This window comes from Elephas maximus, chromosome 6 (assembly GCF_024166365.1).
Source record: "Elephas maximus indicus isolate mEleMax1 chromosome 6, mEleMax1 primary haplotype, whole genome shotgun sequence".
Classification (NCBI taxonomy): Eukaryota; Metazoa; Chordata; class Mammalia; order Proboscidea; family Elephantidae; genus Elephas; species Elephas maximus.
This window is the reverse complement of record NC_064824.1, coordinates 98,457,496-98,478,373: the sequence shown is the minus strand read 5'-3', so window position 1 is coordinate 98,478,373 and position 20,878 is coordinate 98,457,496. Positions and strand designations below refer to the sequence as shown.

The 20,878-nt window shown below is 40.4% G+C and overlaps 1 protein-coding gene across 2 annotated transcripts; it reads right to left on the bottom strand.

Moving 5' to 3' along the window:
- Positions 1-8,962: 8,962 nt before the first annotated feature.
- MAIP1 (matrix AAA peptidase interacting protein 1) lies at positions 8,963-20,864 on the bottom strand. 2 transcript variants are annotated; one of them, XM_049887758.1, is made up of 5 exons: positions 20,397-20,864; positions 14,265-14,336; positions 13,707-13,833; positions 12,131-12,278; positions 8,963-9,215 (listed from the first exon to the last, which is right to left on the bottom strand). In XM_049887758.1, exons 1-5 carry the CDS (start codon positions 20,850-20,852, stop codon positions 9,137-9,139), a joined length of 882 nt encoding a protein of 293 aa, XP_049743715.1. In that variant the 5' UTR covers positions 20,853-20,864; the 3' UTR covers positions 8,963-9,136. The 2 variants fall into 2 exon arrangements, with proteins under 2 accessions (XP_049743715.1, XP_049743716.1); XM_049887759.1 differs by lacking the exon at positions 8,963-9,215 and having other exon boundaries at positions 12,155-12,274.
- Between the last annotated feature and the right edge of the window lie 14 nt (positions 20,865-20,878).

Sequence of the window (20,878 nt, the reverse complement as noted above, 5' to 3'; positions counted from 1 at the left end):
AATTTAAATTTTTACAAATCTAAACCAATTAATATATACTACATTTGTCAAAAAAAAAACCAAACCCAGTGCCGACCAGTCGATTCCGACTCATAGCGACCCTATAGGACAGACTAGAACTGCCCCATAGAGTTTCCAGGGAGCACCTGGCAGATTCGAAAGGCTGACCCTTTTGTTAGCAGCCCTAGCACTTAACCACTACACCACCAGGGTTGTAGCATAGTGGTTAAGTGCTATGGCTGCTAACCAATGGGTCAGCTGTTCGAATCCCCCAGGTGCTTCCTGGAAACTCTATGGGGCAGTTCTACTCTGTCCTATAGGGTCGCTATGAGCTGGAATCGACTCGATGGTACTGGATTTTGTTTTGTTTTGTTTTTTTACATTTGTCAGAAGGAGCCCTGGTTGTGCAGGCTGCTAACCAAAACTTCTGAAGTTCAAATCCACCAGCCACTCCTTGGAAACCCTGTGGGGCAGTTCTACTCTGTCCTATAGGGTTGCTATGAATTGGAATTGACTCCACGGCAATGGGTTTGGTTTTGGTTTTGGATAATATCAGACAAGGAGACCTGGTGGTACAGTGGTTAAAATGCCCGGCTACTAATCAAAAGGTTGGTGGTTTGAACCCACCAGCCACTCCGTGGGAGAAAGATGTGGCAGTCTGCTTCAGTAAAGATTACATATAACATTGGAAACCCTATAGGGCAGCTCTACTGTGTCCTATAGTGTTGCTACAAGTTGGAATTGGTTCAATGTTGATTTTTCTTTTTTTTAAATAGTGTCAGATAGTGACATTTTTATAATGTCAGAGGGATGAGGGGCTTTAAATAAGATGGATAGAAATAAAGACAAACAGTGCACATTTAGCTTTCCCAAAGCTCTTTTAGATTAATGAACCAAAGTCCCAAATATATCTGTATCTATCTACATCTAGGAAAACCTTGTGGCATAGTGGTTAACAGCTACAGTTACTAACCAAAAGGTCAGCAGTTCTAATCAACCAGGCGCTCCTTGGAAACCCTATGGGGCAGTTCTACTCTGTTCTATAGTGTCGCTATGAGTTGGAACCGACTTGATGGCAACTGTTTTTTTTTTTTGGTATATATTCTCTTGCACACATCCTCAAGATACCCAGATCATAGTTTCTAAACATCGTTCCCCTAAAAGAAATGAAGATTCAGATTCCAGGTCTGAGCAGGGAACAGACAAGATGAGCCTGGGACATACTGTTACACCAAGAAATACAGAAGCACACAAAGACTAACAGTAGGGTCATGTTAGTCTTTAATCTGTCACAGCAGACAGATTAAAGGGGCCCCCGCTGACCAAAACGGCAACTATTTAAACATCAACAGGAATAACTGTAATTGATTACAACATATTGAGTGAATAAAAATTCAGGAGTTTCTAGCCATGTTTAAAATAGAGGGATGGGTCTCTGTTTTACAGAACAATGCCAGCAGAAGATATTATAGAATTACAGAACCATCATTTTGCTAACTCTAATGTAGTAACTGATTCACGCAAGGTCCATCTTGTCCATTAGTTTCCTATCGATGCTGTAACAAATTACCACAAACTTAGTGGCTCAAAGCAACACAAATTTATAAGACAGGTCAACAGGGATGCATTCCTTCTGGCGGTCCTAGAGAGAATCTGTTTCCTTAGCTTTTCTAGCTTCGAGAGGTTGTCTTCATTCCTTGGCTTACAGCTCCACATCACTCCAACCTTTGCTTCCATTGTCACATCTCCTTCTAACTCTGCCCCTCCTGCTTCCCTTTTATTATAAGAACTCTCATGATTACATTGGGCCTACCCCAGTAATCCAGGATAATCTCTCCATCTCAAGATCTTTAACCCACACCAAATCAATACCATTTACAGTAGCCCCCAAGAAGATAAAATACTTAGGAATAAATCTAATAAGAGACATACAAGACCTACACAAAGAAAAGTACAAGACACTATTGCAAGAAACCAAAACAGACCTGTTGTTCTTGTTAGGTGCCATCGAGTCAGTTCCGACTCATAGTGACCCCATGAGCAACAGAACGAAACACTGCCCGGTCCTGCACCATCCTCACAATCATTGTTATGCTTGAGCTCACTGTTGGAGCCACTGTGTCAATCCACCTTGTTGAGGGTCTTCCTCTTTTCCACTGACCCTGTACTCTGCCAAGCATGATGTCCTTCTTCAGGGACTCCTGACAACATGTCCAAAGTATGTAAGACGCAGTCTCACCATCCTTGCCTCTAAGGAGCATTCTGACTGCACTTCTTCCAAGACAGATTTGTTCATTCTTTTGGCAGTCCATGGTATATTCAATATTCTTCACCAACACCACAATTCAAAGGTGTCAACTCTTCTTCGGTCTTTCTTATTCATTGTCCAGCTTTCACATGCATATGATGCGATTGAAAATACCATGGCTTGGGTCAGGCGCACCTTAGTCTTCAGGGTGACATCTTTGCTCTTCAACACTTTGAAGAGGTCCTTTGCAGCAGATTTGCCCAATGCAATGCGTCTTTTGATTTCTCGACTGCTGCTTCCATGGCTGTTGATTGTGGATCCAAGTAAAATGAAATCCTTGACAACTTCAATCTTTTCTCCGTTTGTCATGATGTTGCCCATTGGTCAAGTTGTGAGGATTTTTGTTTTCTTTATGTTGAGGTGTAATCCCTACTGAAGGCTGTGGTCTTTGATCTTCATTAGGAAGTGCTTCAGGTCCTCTTCACTTTCAGCAAGCAAGGTTGTGTCATCTGCATAACGCAGGTTGTTAATGAGTCTTCCTCTAATCTTGATGCCCCGTTCTTCTTCATATAGTCCAGCTTCTCGTATTATTTGTTCAGCATACAGATTAAATAGGTATGGTGAAAGAATACAACCCTGATGCACACCTTTCATGATTTTAGACCAGTCAGTATCCCCTTGTTCTGTCAAAACAACTGCCTCTTGATCTATGTAAAGGTTCCTCATGAGCACAATTAAATGTTCTGGAATTCCCATTCTTCGCAGTGTTATCCATAGTTTGTTATGATCCACACAGTTGAATGCCTTTGCATAGTCAATAAAGCACAGGTAAACATCCTTCCGGTATTCTCTGCTTTCAGCCAGGATTCATCTGACATCAGCAATGATATCCCTGGTTCCACGTCCTCTTCTGAAACCAGCCTGAATTCTGGCAGTTCCCTGTTGATAAACTGCCGAAGCCGCTTTCGAATGATCTTCAGCAAAATTTTGCTTGTGTGTGATATTAATGATATTATTCTGTAATTTCCACATTTGGTTGGATCACCTTTCTTGGGAATATACATAAATATGGATCTCTTCCACTCATTTGCCCAGGAAGCTGTCTTCCATATTTCTTGGCATAGACAAGTGAACACCTCCAGTGCTGCATCTGTTTGTTGAAACATCTCAACTGGTATTCCATCAATTCCTGGAGCCTTGTTTTTCGCCAATGCAGCTTGGACTTCTTCCTTCAGTATCATCGGTTCCTGTTCATATGCCATCTTTCGAAATGGTTGAATATCAACTAATTCTTTTTGGTATAATGACTCTGTATTCCTTCCATCTTCTTTCGATGCTTCCTGCGTCATTTAATATTTTCCCCATGGAATCCTTCATTATTGCAACTCAAGGCTTGAATTTTTTCTTCAGTTCTTTCAGCTTGAGAAATGCCGAGCGTGTTCTTCCCTTTTGGTTTTCCATCTCCAGCTCTTTCCATATGTCATTATAATACTTTACTTTGTCTTCTCGAGAGGCCCTTTGAAATCTTCTGTTCAGTTCCTTTACTTCATCAATTCTTCCTTTTGCTTTAGCTGCTCAACGCTCAAAAGCAAGTTTCAGAGTCTCCTCTGACATCCATCTTGGTCTTTTCTGTCAGTTTGTCGTACTGTGGGGGCTTGTGTGTTGTTGTGATGCTGGAAGCTATGCCACCGGTATTCAGATACCAGCAGGGTCACCCATGGAGGACAGGTTTCAGCTGAGCTTCCAGACTAAGACAGACTAGGAAGAAGGACCCAGCAGTCTACTTCTGAAAAGCATTAGCCGGTGAAAATGTTATGAATAGCAGCGGAACATTGTCTGATACAGTGCTGGAAGATGAGCCCCCCAGGTTGGAAGGCACTCAGCAGATGACTGGGGAAGAGCTGTCTCCTCAAAGCAGAGTCGACCTTAATGACGTGGATGGAGTAAAGCTTTCAGGACCTTCATTTGCTGATGTGGCACGACTCAAAATGAGAGGAAACAGCTGCATACATTCAGTTAATAATCGGAACCTGGAATGTACAAAGTATGAAACTCGGAAAATTGGAAATTGTCAAAAATGAAATGGAACACATAAACATCGATATCCTAGGCATTAGTGAGCTGAAATGGACTGGTATTGGCCATTTTGAATCGGACAATCATATAGTCTACTATGCTGGGAATGACAACTCGTAGAGGAATGGTGTTGCATTCATTGTCAAAAAGAATGTTTCAAGATCTATCCTGAAGTACAACGCTGTCAGTGATAGGATAATATCCATACGCCTACAAGGAACACCAGTTAATACAGCTATTACTCAAATTTACACACCAACCACTAGGGCCAAAGATGAAGAAATAGAAGATTTTTATCAGCTGCTGCAGTCTGAAGTTGATCGAACATACAATCAAGATGCATTGATAATTACTGGTGATTGGAATGCAAAAGTTGGAAACAAAGAAGAAGAATCAGTAGTTGGAAACTATGGCCTTGATGATAGAAACAATGCCGGAGATCGAATGATAGAATTTTGCAAGACCAACGACTTCTTCATTGCAAATACCTTCTTTCACCAACATAAACGGCGACTATACATATGGACCTCACCAGATGGAACACACAGAAATCATACTGACTACATTTGTGGAAAGAGACGATGGAAAAGCTCAATATCATCAGTCAGAACAAGGCCAGGGGCCGACTGTGGAACAGACCAACAACTGCTCATATGCAAGTTCAAGGTGAAACTGAAGAAAATCAAAGCAAGTCCACGAGAGCCAAAATATGACCTTGAATATATCCCACCTGAATTTAGAGACCATCTGAAGAACAGATTTGACACATTGAACACTAGTGACCAAAGACCAGACGAGTTGTTCAATGACATCAAGGACATCATCCATGAAGAAAGCAAGAGGTCACTGAAAAGACAGGAAAGAAAGAAAAGACCAAGATGGATGTCAGAGGAGACTCTGAAAGAAAAAAGACCTACATAAGTGGAAAAACATACCTTGCTCATGGATAGAAGACTCAATATTGTAAAGATGTCTATTCTACCAAAAGCGATCTATAGATACAATGCAATTCTGATCCAAATTCCAAAGACATTTTTTAACGAGATGGAGAAACAAATCACCAACTTCATACAGAAGGGAAAGAGGCCCTGGATAAGTAAAGCATTACTGAAATAAGAAGAACAAAGTGGGAGGCCTCACACTACCTGATTTTAGAACATATTGTACTGCCACAGTAGTCAAACCAGCCTGGTACTGGTACAACAGATACATAGACCAATGGAATAGAATTGAGAATTCAGACATAAATCCATTCACCAAAGAGCAGCTGATATTTGACAAAGGCCCAAAGTCAGATAAAATAGGGAAGACAGTCTCTTTAACAAATGGTGTTGGCATAACTCGATGTCCATCTGCAAGACACATACCTCACACCATGCACAAAAACTAACTCAAAATGGATCAAAGACCTACATATAAAATCTAAAACAATGAAGATCATGGAAGAAAAAACAGAGACAATGCTAGGAGCCCTAATACATGGCATAAACAGTATACAAAACATTACTAACAATGCATAAACACCAGAAGAGAAACTAGATAACTGGGGGCTTCTAAAATCAAGCACCTATGCTCATCCAAAGACTTCACCAAAAGAGTAAAAAGATTACCTACAGACCAGGAGAAAGGTTTTAGCTATGACATTTCTGATCAGTGTCTGATCTCTAAAATCTACATGATAACTGCAAAAACTCAAGTACAAAAAGACAAATAACCCAATTAAAAATGGGCAAAGGATATGAACAGACACTTCACTAAAGAAGACATTCAGGTAGCTAACAGATACGTAAGGAAATGCTCATGATCATTAGCCATTAGAGAAATGCAAATCAAACTACAATGAGATTCCATCTCCAACAAGGCTGGCATTAATCCAAAAAACACAAAATAATAAATGTTGGAGAGGTTGCAGGGAGACTGAAACACTTATACACTGCTGGTGGGAATGTAAAATGGTACAATCACTTTGGAAATCGATTTGGCACTTCCTTAAAAAGCTAGATATAGAAATACCATACGATCCAGCAATCCTACTCCTTGGAATATATCCTAAAGAAATAAGAGCCTGTACATGAACAGATAAATGCACAACCATGTTCACTGCAGCAGTGTTTACAATACCGAAAAGCTGGAAGCAACCAAGGTGCCCATCAACAGATGAATGGATAAATAAATTATGGTATATTCACACAGTGGAATACTACAAATCAATAAAGAACAATGAATCTGTGAAAAACTGCATAACCTGGAGGAATCTGGAAGGCATTATGCTGAGTGAAATTAGTTAGTTGCAAAAGGACAAATATTGTATGAGACCACTATTATAAGAACTCAAGAAATAGTTTAAACAGAGAAAATATTCTTTGATGGTTACGAGAATGGGAAGGGAGGGAGGGAGAGGGGTATTCACTAATTAGATAGTAGACAAGAACTATTTTAGGTGGAAGGAAAGACAATACACAATACAGGAAAGGTTAGCACAACTGGATTAAACCAAAAGCAAAAAAATTTTCCTGAATAAACCGAATGCTTCAAAGGCCAGCACAGCAGGGGCAGGGATTTTGGGACCCTGATTTCAGGGGACTTCTAAATCAATTGGCATAATAAAATCTATTAAGAAAACATTCTACAGCCTACTTTGGAGAGTGGTGTCTGGGGTCTTAAATGCTAGCAAGCAGCCATTTAAGATGCATCAACTGGTCTCAACCCACCTGGACCAAAGGAGAATGAGGAACACCAAAGACGCAAGGTTAATTATGAGCCCAAGAGACAGAAACGGCCACATAAATCAGAGACAACATCGGCCTGAGACCAGAAGAACTAGATAGTGCCCTGCTACAACTGATGACTGCCCTGATAGACAACACAATAGAGAATCCGTAATGGAGCAGGAGAGCAGTGGCATGCAGGCCTTAAATTCTCATAAAAAGACTTATTGGTCTGAGACTAGAAGGACCCCAGAGGTCATTGTCCCCAGACCTTCTGTTTGCCCAAGACTGGAACCCTTCCCAAAGCCAGCTCTTCAGACAGGGATTGGACTGGACTATAAAATAGAAAATGATATTGGTGAGGAGTTTCTTGGCTCAAATAGACACATAAGACTGTACGCAGCTCCTCTCTGGAGGAGAGATGAGAAGGCAGAGGGGGACAGAAGCTGGGAATACAGGGTGGAATGAAGGAGTGTGCTGTCCCATTAGGGGGAGAGCAACTAGGAGTATATAGCAAGGTGTGTATAAATGTTTGTATGAGACACTGACTTGATGTGTAAACTTTCACTTAATTAAAAAAAAAATCCAATTGCATCTTCAAAGCCCCTTTGCCGTGTAAGATAACATATTCACAGGTTCCAGGGATTTGGATGCATGATGCTGAACAGGTTTCAGCAGAGCTTTCACACCACGGCAGACTAGGAAAAAGGCCTGGCGATCTACCTCTGAAAATCAACCAATGATAATCCTATGGATCACAACTGCCCAATCAACTGATTATGGGGATGGTGCATGACTGGGCAGGATTTTGCTCCATTGTCCATAGGGTCACCATGACCTGGGGGCCAATGCCACAGCAGCTAACAACATAGATCAATTTGTTGACAATAGGCATCTTAACTATACTGAGTCTTCCAATCCATGAATATGGCCTCTCTCTCCATTTATTTAGGTTTTGTTTCTCTCAGTTTAATATTTTGTAGTTTTCAAATGCAGAGGTGTTTAGCACATTTTGTTACATGGTTCCTTGAAAATTTCACATTTTTAAGATATTACAAATGATATTTTTCATTTCATTTTTCACTTACGGCTAGTGTATCAAAGCTCAATTCATTTTTATATATTAGACTTGTATCCTGTGCACTTGCTATATTCACTATCTTTGTAGCTTTTTAGTAGATTCAACAGGATTTTATGTATTTCCAATAATGCCCTCTGAGAAAAAATGAACAGTGATACAGCTCCCTTTGAATTATGCATTCCTTTTCTTTTTCTTGCCTTATTCCACTAACTAGGAGAGAGTACAGTGGTAAATGGAACTAGTAAGAGCAGACATCTTTACTTTGCTCACTAAGTGTGATGAAGTATGAGTGAGCTGTAGTATACAAGTGCTCTTTGTCGGGCTGGGGAAGTTCCCTCCTCTTCCTATATCCATTCCACCTCATCACAGCTAGTGGCCAAAGAGGTAGCCAAATAGCAGCAGTGATTTTTAAAAATAAACCCATATACTCACTACCAAAAAAAAAAAAAAAACCAAACCCAGTGCCGTCGAGTCGATTCCAACTCATAGTGACCCTACAGGACAGAGTAGAACTGCCCCATAGAGTTTCCAAGGAGTACCTGGCGGATTTGAACTGCTGACCCTTTGGTTAGCAGCCATAGCACTTAACCACTGCGCCACCAGGGTTTCCATATACATACTAGAATGATATAAATGTACTGACCATAAATAAAATATTTAAGAAGTATTAATTTAGAAAAGGTTCAAATTTTTCAATACCTTCTTTATTATGGGTATAAAATTATAGTTTGAGTGTGTGTATATATATATACATCTTACATTGGAAATAATACAGAATATGACACCAATAATGTATGGTTGTTGTATCGTTTTTTTACTTAAATAGTGCTTTTAAAGAAGACTGTGATCACAATCAGCGGAAAATGCTTTATTGTATCATGCCAATATACTGCAAAGAGTATTTCAAAATAAAGCAAAAGTAATTCACAAACTTGAGTGAAGATCAAATGATCCAAAAGATTTTCTTCCTTAGTCTTTCATAGCAATTACTGAAAGTCCATAAGCTGATTTTTCCAAGAAAGATTAATCTAAGAGTTTTGAGTGTTCAATCCGTGAAATGGTCCAATCAGGCTTTACTCCTTCTGTAAACTCCCTGTGAAATCTAAAAAATAAAATCACAAATAACATGAAAATTGTACCAGTCCAAATACTTCTTGGGTAACTATATAATTTAGAAGTATATATTAGAAGCAGTTTTTAGCAACAAGCTAATGGTTAATGGTAAGAAAGAACCAAACAAAGTTAAATCTACCTACTAAATCACAAAAAACACACCATCAAAATAGAGGCACATCCTCAACTAAAAGGAGCATTTTTAATGGACTGGTCTACATACAACATCTGTCAGCATCTGACAGGAGCTTGGCTATTACTCTGTTGTTAAATACTAGCTATGCTGTTTGGTGAGTTGATTCTCTGTCTTACAGAGACCCTATAAGATGGACTAGAACCGCCCCTCAGGGTTTCCTGGGCTGCAATCTTTACAGGAGCAAATCACCAGGTCTTTTCTCCTGCAGAGTGGCTGGGTGGGTTTGAATTGTAGACCTTTAGGTTAGCAGCTGAGTGCTTAACAGTTGCAACACCAGAGCTATAACACATGCCTAACATGAACAGAAATATTGATGTTTACGGTGATGCACACATTTTAAATATATAATCTACCATACAGGAGAAATTATTTTCAAATACTATCATTACCAATCAGGTATAGTAAATCAATCTTGAAAATAATAGTGTTTACAAGCTCTTAGGGAGGTAAATAAAAATTGATCTGATAAGGGAGTAAAACACTTAAAAATCACCATCTTTCAAATTTGCTATTTCTGGTACTTTTCTAAGCAGAACTCTCTCAAGAAATACAATCATTCCTCATTACTTCCCATGGTCTTAGTAAAGAACATCAGGAGACAAAAATTAGTATAACTATGTTGTTGCGTGCGGCCAAGTCAATTCCAACTCACAGCAACCCTATATGACAGAGTAGAACTGCCCCATAGGGTTTCCTAGGCTGGAGCCCTGGTGGTACCAATGGTAAAGCTAACCAAAAGGATGGCAGTTTGAATCCACCCAATGGTTCTGTGGCGATCTGCTCCTGTAAAGATTACAGCCTAGAAAACCCTATGGGGCAGTTCTACTCTTTCACATGGGGACGCTATGAGTTGAAATTAGCTCAACAGTGCCTAACAACAACAATCTTTATGGGAACAGATTAATAGGTCTTGTCTCCCGCTGGTTGATTCAAACTTCTAGCCTCTCAGTTAGCAGCTTAGCACTTAACCATTGCTCCACCAGGCCTCCTTAGTATTAAGGCATAGCTATATCTTAAAGAAGAGACAATACAGGAGATTTAGATTAAGTAAGTATTTAAATATATTAGAATATTTTGGGTAATTGCAAATAAAGCAAAATGCCAAAAAAGAAAAAAATAATAAATCAAACAAAATTTTTTTTCAAGTAAAAAAAAAAAATGGGGTTATAACTCCTTTTCCCTTAGTGATAATACATTTTCCTTTTTAGATCATTTCTGGCATTTTAAAGCCAATTTGTATACTTTCAATGACATAACAATGGCATTTTGTTTTAAATGAATACTAAATTATGTTTCCCCTTACTTATTTACTATTTCAAATTTTATTAGCATAACAATACCATAGTATCTATTTCAAATAATTTTCTAAACTCCTACTAGACAGATAGCTGCCATTGAGTCGACTCCAACTCATGGTGATCTTATGTATAACAGAACTAAACATTGCCCAGTCCTGCATCATCCTCACAACTGCTGGTATATTCAAGTCCATCTTTGTGGCTATGATGCCAATCCATCTCACCGAGGGTTTCCCTCACCCTCGCCTGGCCTCCATTTCACCAAACACACGGTCCTCCTCCAGTGATTGATCACTCCTGATGAGGCGTCCAATGCAAGGAAGTTGGACAGTGTTTTATTATGATCTGTAAGGTTCTCATTGGTTAATTTTTGGAAGCAGATCGCCAGGGCTTTCTTCCAAGTCTGTCTTGGTCTAGAAGCTCTGCTGAAAGCCATCCACCATGGGTGATCCTGCTGGCATTTGAAATACTGGTGGCATAACTTCCAGCATCACAGCAACATGCAAGCCACCAGAGTAGGACAAACTGACACAACAGTGGTGGTGCTACTAGGCAGTAGCTCCTTAGGGGCAGAGACCCTTCAATGTTGTATCTGAGCCCCTACTTAGCACTTAGTACATAGTAGATGATCGATAAATGTCTACTGACTGGATGGTCCATTTACTCTGTATGGCAGATTTTCTTTTCCAAAGATGGCTACAATAATATCTTCCATCCCACATGCTCTTCCATAATGTGACCTTGCCATTCCCACATAAAGAAGTATAGTCTCTCCACCCCTTGAAACTATGGAGGCCCAGTGATTGCTCTGACCAGTAGACTATGGCAGAAATGTTACAATTCTGGGTGCAGCCCTCTACTGGCCTAGAGGCTTCAGCTTTCTGCCTCTTAGAAGCCAACCACCATGTAAAAACTATGAGTGAACTGAGATCAAAAGCCAAAGCACAAGGAGGGGCCCCAGAGAATGAGATATCATATGCAAAGAGGGAGAAGCCAAGGGGCACCAAGGCCCAGACACGTGAGTGAAGAACAGACACGAATCCTCAGCTCCAGCCTCCATAGCTGATGCCAGGTGATGCAGAGACCAACTTCCAGTTGAGCTTTTCCAAAATTGCTGAGCTGTGAAATTGCAGGCAATATAAATGGTTGTTTAAGCCACTAAGTCTTAGGGTGGTTTGTTACGTAGCCATAAATAGCTGAAACACCATTTAACTAAATTCAGCAATATTATCTCTTTCTAAATTCTGAACGCTCCTGTTTCACGGCCAATGTTTCTTTATGACCTTTTTCTTCATAAATAACTTATCAAAGTTCAAATTGTTCCTTCTTAAAGCTCTGTTTAATTTTCATACCTTCACGCTACCTTGCATTTTCTAGAGAAAGGAAACAATGAAATATGGTTAGACTTACTCATAGCTTGCACTAAGAAGTTTTTTAGTTCCCACCTCCTGATGTCCCAACTTAACCTGGAATACACCGGCTCCACTTAAATTTTCACTGGTGATGTTGGCACTGGTTAGATACCAAAAGCACATCAGGATGTCAACAAACTGCCTTCCTTAGAGAAAAAACACACACACAAATACACATCACTACAGTCCATCATCCATATAACCAAAATCACATCAGGAACTGGCAGCACGTGTAGTTACACAGTCATTAAGGATCACATTTTCTGCTCAGCCTAGTAGAACTTAAGATACCTGTAGTAATACCTTTTGACTTTTTAGAAAATTCTCTTAGAGTTTATAACATACTTTCATTCCAACCTACATCTCAGTAGTAATACCTATCATTTACTAAGCACCTACCTATTTAGTACGCGTATTGCACGCATTATTTTCAATTTGTGGCATTTTCTAAAATTACAATAATCTTGTGGCAGATATCTGCTGTCAAACGAAAAATGAGGCAAAAGAAAAACCCGCATTTTTTTGCTGCTGAGTAAGTAACTTAATCTCAACTGCCACAGAGAAAAAAGATTTCTATTCTACCTGAATTCACTTTGCTGTGACTGGTGATTAATTACAACATTATGGTGCTCAGATACAATTTGAAACATCAAGGGTAAGAAAATATTTATCACTAAAAGTACCTTTATAAATATTTCAGACTAACGTGTATGAAAAGTTTTCTAACAATGAAGAGTCCTGTATCAGAACTGCTTAGGGAAGTGTGTAAGAAGCAGCTGGATTGCCTGGGAGCCTAGCATACAAGACAAATGCAAATACTCTACACTGAAACTTGTGAGAGCTGGAACTCCATGGGACTGCCTTGTTTTTCTGGGTCTCACAAGGTGTCCACCGTTGACAGGGTACAGCCATCACTTTTCTATCACTCTCTATTTAGTGGAAAATATTTGAGTTTTCCTTTTCTGACAGCTTTCCACCTTACACAGGTTTCTGCTTTTGCAGGTTTTACTGTTATTTGTAGAGGAAATGAATACATCAGTGAGTTTTCAGGAATTCCATAGGGGATATTCATGGATTGGAGAAGAAGAACCAGATGAACATTAAAGTTCCTTCCAACTTTTTTCTTTATTCCCAAATAAATCCAACGTGGGCATTCTGCAGTTTAGTCTTACTTTCAAGTAAGTTTTTAGCTAGTACTATTTACCTTGTCTTTTACCCCTTCTTCTGTATAATGCATAGCTAGAAATTGAGAATTCTCAATTGTTTCCTTTAAATTAGGCTATCTGAGACACAAATATTTTTGATTTGGACATGGGAGCAGCTTGTCCCGGGAAGCTTGTTTTCATCAACCTGAGTAACGATGCTCTCTCCTATGAATAAAGTTATAGTAGAGAAAAGTTCTAGACAGAAGCATATATGGACTATCAGCACATCTCAGCTCTTCCGGAGTCAGAACTTTCAGTACATATTACTTTCCTGGAAGTCTGTCCAGACATACCCCAGTATTTCATGGTTACGCACTGCTCCGGCTTGTATGTAGAACGATGGATCATTTTACACTGACTATGCTTTACCTTTTTCATCGTAGTAAACGGAGATATCTCCTGTAGATGTGTATACGATTTCATCTAAGTCAGCAGCAAGAGCATTTTTATGGTTGTCAGGCAGTGAAGGAACCTTTTCTTTCAACACATGCAGCATCTAAGTTTGGAAAAAGCTAACCATTAGTTCACCAGTTCAATTTTTTAAAACTTTTTAAAAAAGTGGTCTTTATGATGAAATGAATTTTCCTCTATCATTTTTAAATTACCAAGTTTACTCATCTTCAAATGCAAGGCTGGCAAGTATTTCCTTAAAAGCGAAGGCATAGAAGCATTTAATTATTCAACTAGATAATTCCTAAAAGAACATTCTACATAAGGCAAATAAAAGACATTATATTTACTTATTTGTACCTTAAACTGCAGGAATCATTTCATGCTTTTATATGACCTAAAGTGCCCACAAGGATAGATACAGGGACACTAGCTTGGCTGATGGTCACACATGCTAATTTTAGGCACAAAGATAGTGTCTGATCAATTCGCTGCCATAGAATAACATACTGATTTTAAACAAAAAGTATACTTTACCTCTTTGGCCACAAGTTCTTCCAAAAGATCAAATTTACACTGCGACAGCAATTTTGACACATAAGCAAAAGCCTTAAAAAAAAAAAAAAATTGGGAGAGAGTGATTATTTCAAAATACCATACAAAACACCATACTGTGGACAATGCTCTTATTTAAACGGCTAAGTGTGAGAAAGACTTTTATGATAAACACTGTCAAACATTATCACAACAATGTCACTCAAGACTCTTCCAAAGTTGCTTGAGGTCTCTTTTCTCCTACGGCCTTCCAACATAGCATAGTAGTACCTGAGCAAATCGTTAATTAGGTTATCCACTCTCAGCGCCTGGGAAACAATATGTGCGAAGTTCACACTAGGTGCCTCAATAAACACCCTCCTATATACTTCCTTCTAAGGAGCCCTGCTGGTGCAGTGGTTAAAGTGATCAACTACAAATGCAAAGGTCAGTGGTTTGAAACCACCAGTGGCTCTGTGGGAGAAAGATGTGGCAGTCTACTTCTGTAGAGATTTATAGCCCTGGAAACCGTATGGGGTTGCTATGAATCAGAATCCACCCGCCAGCAGTGAGTTTGGTTTGGGTTTATATCTTTCCTTCCAGAATTAAGAAAACAACTGTTCTGACTGTATGACCTCCATCTTAATTGTGCATAGACAGCAGCTGGGAAGCATTGCAGCCTAGATTGTATGAAGAGCCAGATCTGGGTTCCAGTCTAAACCTCATTAAGATAGGTAAGGCAGGTTTGGAGAAATATGAGAAAAGATACAGTTTACACAGTCTAAAGCAGTGGATCTCAACTCTGAAGTATGAGGTTCCTATATTAAAGTTAACAAAAAAAACAAAAAACACAATTGGAATTCTCCACATTCCTAGCAGTGAGAAACAAAACTAAGTTAGGTTCTACTTGTCTCCAAGGAGCTTCCAGTCTACAAGGGGAGAGTGACAAGTTCAAGAATTATTAACAGGGGTAAGAACAGGATGGTATGGAAGCATGCTGAAGAGACACCTAACCCAATCTAGAGGGACAAAAGAGGGCTTCCTAAAAGTAACATTTAAGCTGAAACCTGAAGAGCTGACAGGAGGAAGGGACACACGGGAATTTCGAGCATAGGAGACTACATAATAGAGTCAAATTCTGGGAAAACGCACATATCCCAATAGATTCAAGGGTCCCTTACAAACAATTTGAGGACCTCAGGGTTCAGAAACACTACATGTTTTGGTAAGCCTTCACGTGCAGAAGACAGGTGATAATTTGGGCAAAGAAATAAAAAAAAAACACCATAGCTGTCATGCAAAACTCAATCATTAGACTCTAGTTTGTGTGGCTAAGACAGAGCATATTATCCTATAGTGAAACAGAGAATCACTAGGAGGCTGTTCTGATAAGACCTTGATGACATAATAGTGTCTACCTTCCAGAGGCTTCTAGGAAATAGCTTTTTTTTTTCCCCCACAGAAAAGGCTAAAGTGGGATAATGTGCAAGTAAGTTATGGAAAAACAAACAGCGTATGATTGACTCGACAACAACGGCTCGAGTATAGAGTTTCCAAGGAGTGGCTGGTAGATTCGAACTGCCAACCTTTTGGTTAGCAGCTGAACTCCGCACCCCGCCCCAGTATTTATTTATTTATTTATTGTGCTTAAAGTGAAAGCTTACAAATCAAGTCAGTCTCTCAATAAAAAAGTTATACACACCTTGCTGTGTACTCGTACTTGCTCTCCTCCTAATTAGACAGCACATTCCTCCTCTCCATCCTATATTCCCTCTGTCCATTCAACCAGCTCCTGTCCCTCTCTTCCTTCTCATTTCTCCTCCAGACAGGAGTTGCCCACAGTCTCATGTCTACAGCCAAGAAACTCACTCCTCAACAGTGTCATTTATCTTATAATCCAGCCCAATCCCTGTCCGGAGAGTTGGCTTCAGGAATGGTTCCAATCTTGGCCTAATGAAGGGTCCAGGGACCATGACCTCCAGGGTCCCTCTAGTCTCAGTCAGACCATTAAGCCTGGTCTTTTTACGGGAATTTGAGATCTGCTTCCCACTGTTCTTCTGCTCCATCAGGGATTCTCTGTTGTGTTCCCTGTCAGGACAGTGATCGGTGGTAGCCAGGCACCATGTAGTTCTTCCGGCAGAGCAGAACTGCCCTATAGGTTTCCAAGCAGCAGCTGGTAGATTCAAACTGTCCACCTTTTGGTTAGCAGCCAAACGCTTAACCACTGTGCAACCAGGTCCTTATTTTTTGTTTTTGTTTTTTTTGGCTTGTTTCCTATTCGGGTCAAAATCCAAGGGGCAACAGATTTGGTTGCTATGCAACTTGTACACTGCCCTTGGCAATTACTGAACTGATTCAAACCAGTTTGAAGCCCTGGTTTAAGGCTCGATAGCATTGAGCTGCCTATTCCCCTAGCTCACGTGATGAATAAAAGCTTGCTTAGATTATATTTAGCCATATCAATCTCAGTGAAGCTGGAAGATCAAGACAGCCTGTGGGATGGGGTCACAGGGTGGAGTACCTCAGCACTTATTAATTATGCATCCTTGAGTTAACTGTCTCACCTTTCTGAAACTTGGATTCATCACCTGTAAAGGATTAGACTAGAATGATGAGCCCTAAGGTCCCCTTCCAGTTTCATGGTCTATGATTTTTTTTAAAAAAGGACAAGTCTAAATGATCTTCACAACCCACAGTAACATCTCACTGCTGGGAGATGACCATAAGGAGAGAGGGGAAACAGAATGCACTAAGAGTAGACATAGCTGATGGTTTTACCCCACACTATTAAAAAATAATAATAATAAAATAAAAAATAAAATAATAATTTTTTTTTTTATTCCCACACCCCAGAGTTACACCCATGTAAGGAATGTACAGCTACATCATGAGAGCTAGTAGGGAGGTTTTTTGGCTATGTCCTTATAAGTCTTAGGTGTTGAAGAATTGATTTGCTTGATTGGAATGGTATGTTCAGTAACGACTGGTTTAAAACCCCCAAAACATCCACTGCCATCGAGTCGATTCCAACTCACAGCAACCCTGTAGGACAGAGCAGAAGTGCCCCATAGGGTTTCTAAGGCTGACTGGTTTAAGCGAATTGCTAAATATTTGCCAGACATTCTTTTTTGGAAGTCAGAATGGGTACCAAAATATTAACTTAGGGCAAAATGGCATATATATGGCTGATCAAGAGGTGGAGATACTGTTTAATAGTACAGAGAGAGGCTGAAAGCTAAGACCAGAGAGTGAACAAGCTCCTCTGTATATGTATGTTTGGAGAAAACAAAGGCTAAGGATTGATTTCTGGCCATGGTGGGATGATGATTTCCATTCTTTACTGGCACATAAATAAACTGGTAGTTATATATGTGTTATGAAAGGTTGACAAGCTCAAAGGTTGACAAGCTCAGATGTCATCAGCAGGCATTGTGGGGAATGGTAAGATCATGCCAATTTAGCAGGGCCAAAAGGTTTTGAGAACCGACATGAGCAGAGGTTTACCCCTTGATTATGATGTTGAGCTCAGTATATCAACCAAGTTTGTCCTTTGTTTTTTTATATTTGTAAATAAATACAAAAAACAGTTGAGAATGATTGAGGGAAGCAGGATGTGGAAGTTAATACTGACATCGATTACATAAAGTCGAAAATATTTAATCTACAACTGATGGTCATACAAGTAAATATAAATAACTATGGTTTTTTTTTTTTTCTTTTAAAGGTTTTTGGGTTATAGGCTGAAATAAATTAGGAGTAAAATATAATCAATACAGTATACAATGAATACTGTATCACAATTACATCATGGCATACTTTTAACGTATATGGAGGTAGAAAATAAATTATGATTTCCATTGTTTATCAATAGTTCTGAGAATGACCAACTTTGTAAGAGATTTGAAAGGAAACTATAGCTAGACTTTCATGCTAGAAAAATGTATGTACAGGTGAAATCCTGCAAACAATTTCAGGACCCAAAGTGACCATTAAGTGGCAAGGATAAGACAAAGTATTCATCAGCCATTGAGAAAGAGAAAATAACTGTTAAAATCAGAGCTATGAATTATTAAAGGCTGTCTTTCTCCGTGTGCAAAGCACTATACATTTATCAGCAACCAGGTCGTCCTGGCAAATTCTTGGAAAGGAGAAAAATGCTTATCTGCAGGTTATTCTTTTAGGAGTGTGATGGTGAAGGGGAGAAGCGCTGCCAAACTGCTGGCAGGAACTTTTGTCTCTGTGCCAAAGATTATGTTATGGAACCCTGGCAATGTTCAACTGTTTATTCTTCACAATAATCATATCCATTCACTCATTTATCCAAGAAATACTGGGTGCCTATTATGTGGTGGGCACTATTCCATAAGGATGTTATCTTCCTCATTTTGCAGATTTGGAAATCACTTTCAGAAAAATAAGGTCATATCTGCTGGGAGATTGCAACTCTTATGCACTGCTGGTGGGAATGCAAAATGGCAACAACCACTTTGGAAAACGATATAATGCTTCCTTAGAAGCTAAAAATAGATATACCATATGATTCAGCAATCCCACTCCTAGGAGTATATCCTAGAGAAATAAGAGCCATCCCAAGAATAGTCATATGATCACGCATGTTCATTGCAGCATTGTTCACAATAGCAAAAAGATGGAAACAACCTAGGTGACCGTTAACAGATGAATGGATAAACAAACTATGGTACATACACACAATGGAATGCTACGGACGGAACGATAAAGAACAATGATGAATCTGCAAAGCATCTCACAACACGGATGAATACGGAAGGCATTATGCTGTGTAAGATGTCAGTCGTAAAAGCATAAATATCGAATGAGACCACTACTATAAAAACTTACGGAAAGACACACAAAAAGAAGCAATCATTGATGGTTATGAGGGAGACAAAGAGTGGGGGAGGGAAAAACACTAAATAGACAATAAATAAGTAGTAATTTTGCTGAAGGATACGAAAGTGCACAATACTGGGGAAGCCAGCGCAACTTCCAAGGCAAGGTCATGGAAGCTCCATAGACACATAAACTCCCTGAAGGACCAAATTACTGGTTTGAAGGCTGTGGAGACCATGGTCTTGGGGGAATATCTAGCTTAACTGGCATAAAATAGTTTATAAAGGAAATGTTCTACATTCTACTTTGGTGAGTAGCATCTAAGATCTTAAAAGCTTGTGAGTGGCCAAGATACTCCACTGGTCTCACCCCATCTGCAGCAAGAGAGAATGAAGAAAACCAAAGACGCAAGGGAAAGATTAGTCCAAAGGACTAACGGACCACAACTACCACAGCCTCCACCAGGCTGAGCCCTGCATAACTAAATAAATGGTGCCCGGCTACCACCACCGGTTGCTGTCAGGGATCACAATACAGGGTCCTAGACAGCTGAAAAAAAAATGTAGAACAAAATTCTAACTGAAAAAAAAAAAAAAAGGACCAGACTTACTGCAGATACCCCGATAGTATGACCCCCGGAAGCCCTTACAGCACAGTAATGAAGTCACTCCTGAGGTTCACCCTTGAGTGGAAGATTAGACAGGCCCATAAAACAAAACGAGACTAAATGGGCACAACAGCCCGGGGGCAGGGCAGGAGGGGACAGGAAAGCTGGTAATGGGGAACCCAAGGTGAAGAAAGGGAGAGTGTTGACATGTCCTGGGGTTGGCAACCAATGGCACAAAACAATACGTGTATTAATTGTTTAGTGAGAAACTAGTTTGCTCTGTAAACCTTCATCCAAAGTAGAATTTAAAAAACATAAGGCCATATAGCTTTTAAGCGGCAGAAATGGGCTTTGGATCCATTTCTGCCTGTTTAAAAAATCTGTGTTATCCACCACAGTATGCTGCTCTACCCACTCACCAAGTCTCTCTCAGAGAGCGAAGAGGTAATTGAGAAATTCACCCTAATGCCTCAAGGAAGCCCCTACTCCTGGGTGGCCCTGCAAACCCAACCAGAAGCTTCCTTTAAGCCAAGAAGCAGCCGGAGGGCTCCGTGTCTGAGACACTACCCAAGTTAACTACCGTGGGACCCAGTGTGGAAACCTCACTACTTAACACTTCCATATGTAAGAGATGAGCGCATGCGAGGTGGGCAGGATAACCAGGGAAACAAACCAACCTGTTTTGCTCCCTTAGAGAATTCTCCGATGCTAAACTCTTCATCGAGATAGGCCCAGATAAGGAAGGAGTAAATTCGAGTCCGAAGCCAGGTGATGGGGTTTGAGACTCCCAGGACGATCATCTTGGTTTTCTGGCGCGGCTGGGACTGCTCCTCGGTGCTGTAGCTGCGCCGAGGGCGGGCAAGGACCGAAGCCAGGGCTGCGGGGCATCCCGGAGGGCTGAGTAGGCGGCACCCGGGGCTCCTAGCAGGCAGCGCCGAAGCCGCCTCAGCCCAAGCTACGCGAGGAAACCAAGCCGCCCCCGAGCCGAGGCGGCGGCGACATAAACAGCAGAGTCCAGTCAACGGTGGCCTCACTTGGGCCGCACCACAAGTCCGGAGTCGGGAGCACCCCCCAGATAGGGCCTGGGAGAACAGAAAGCGCGGAAGCAAGCGAGCGGCCAGCGCCATTTTCATGACCTTTCACCCCTGTACTTGGCAGT

Coding starts and splice junctions, on each gene's coding strand:
- MAIP1 (XM_049887758.1), bottom strand. CDS start 20,852: ATGAAAATGGCGCTGGCCGCTCGCTTGCTTCCGCGCTTTCTGTTCTCC. Junction 14,337..20,396: donor TCTCTAAGGGAGCAAAACAG/GTTGGTTTGTTT, acceptor TTTTTTTTTAAG/GCTTTTGCTTATGTGTCAAA. Junction 13,834..14,264: donor AAGAACTTGTGGCCAAAGAG/GTAAAGTATACT, acceptor TTCCAAACTTAG/ATGCTGCATGTGTTGAAAGA.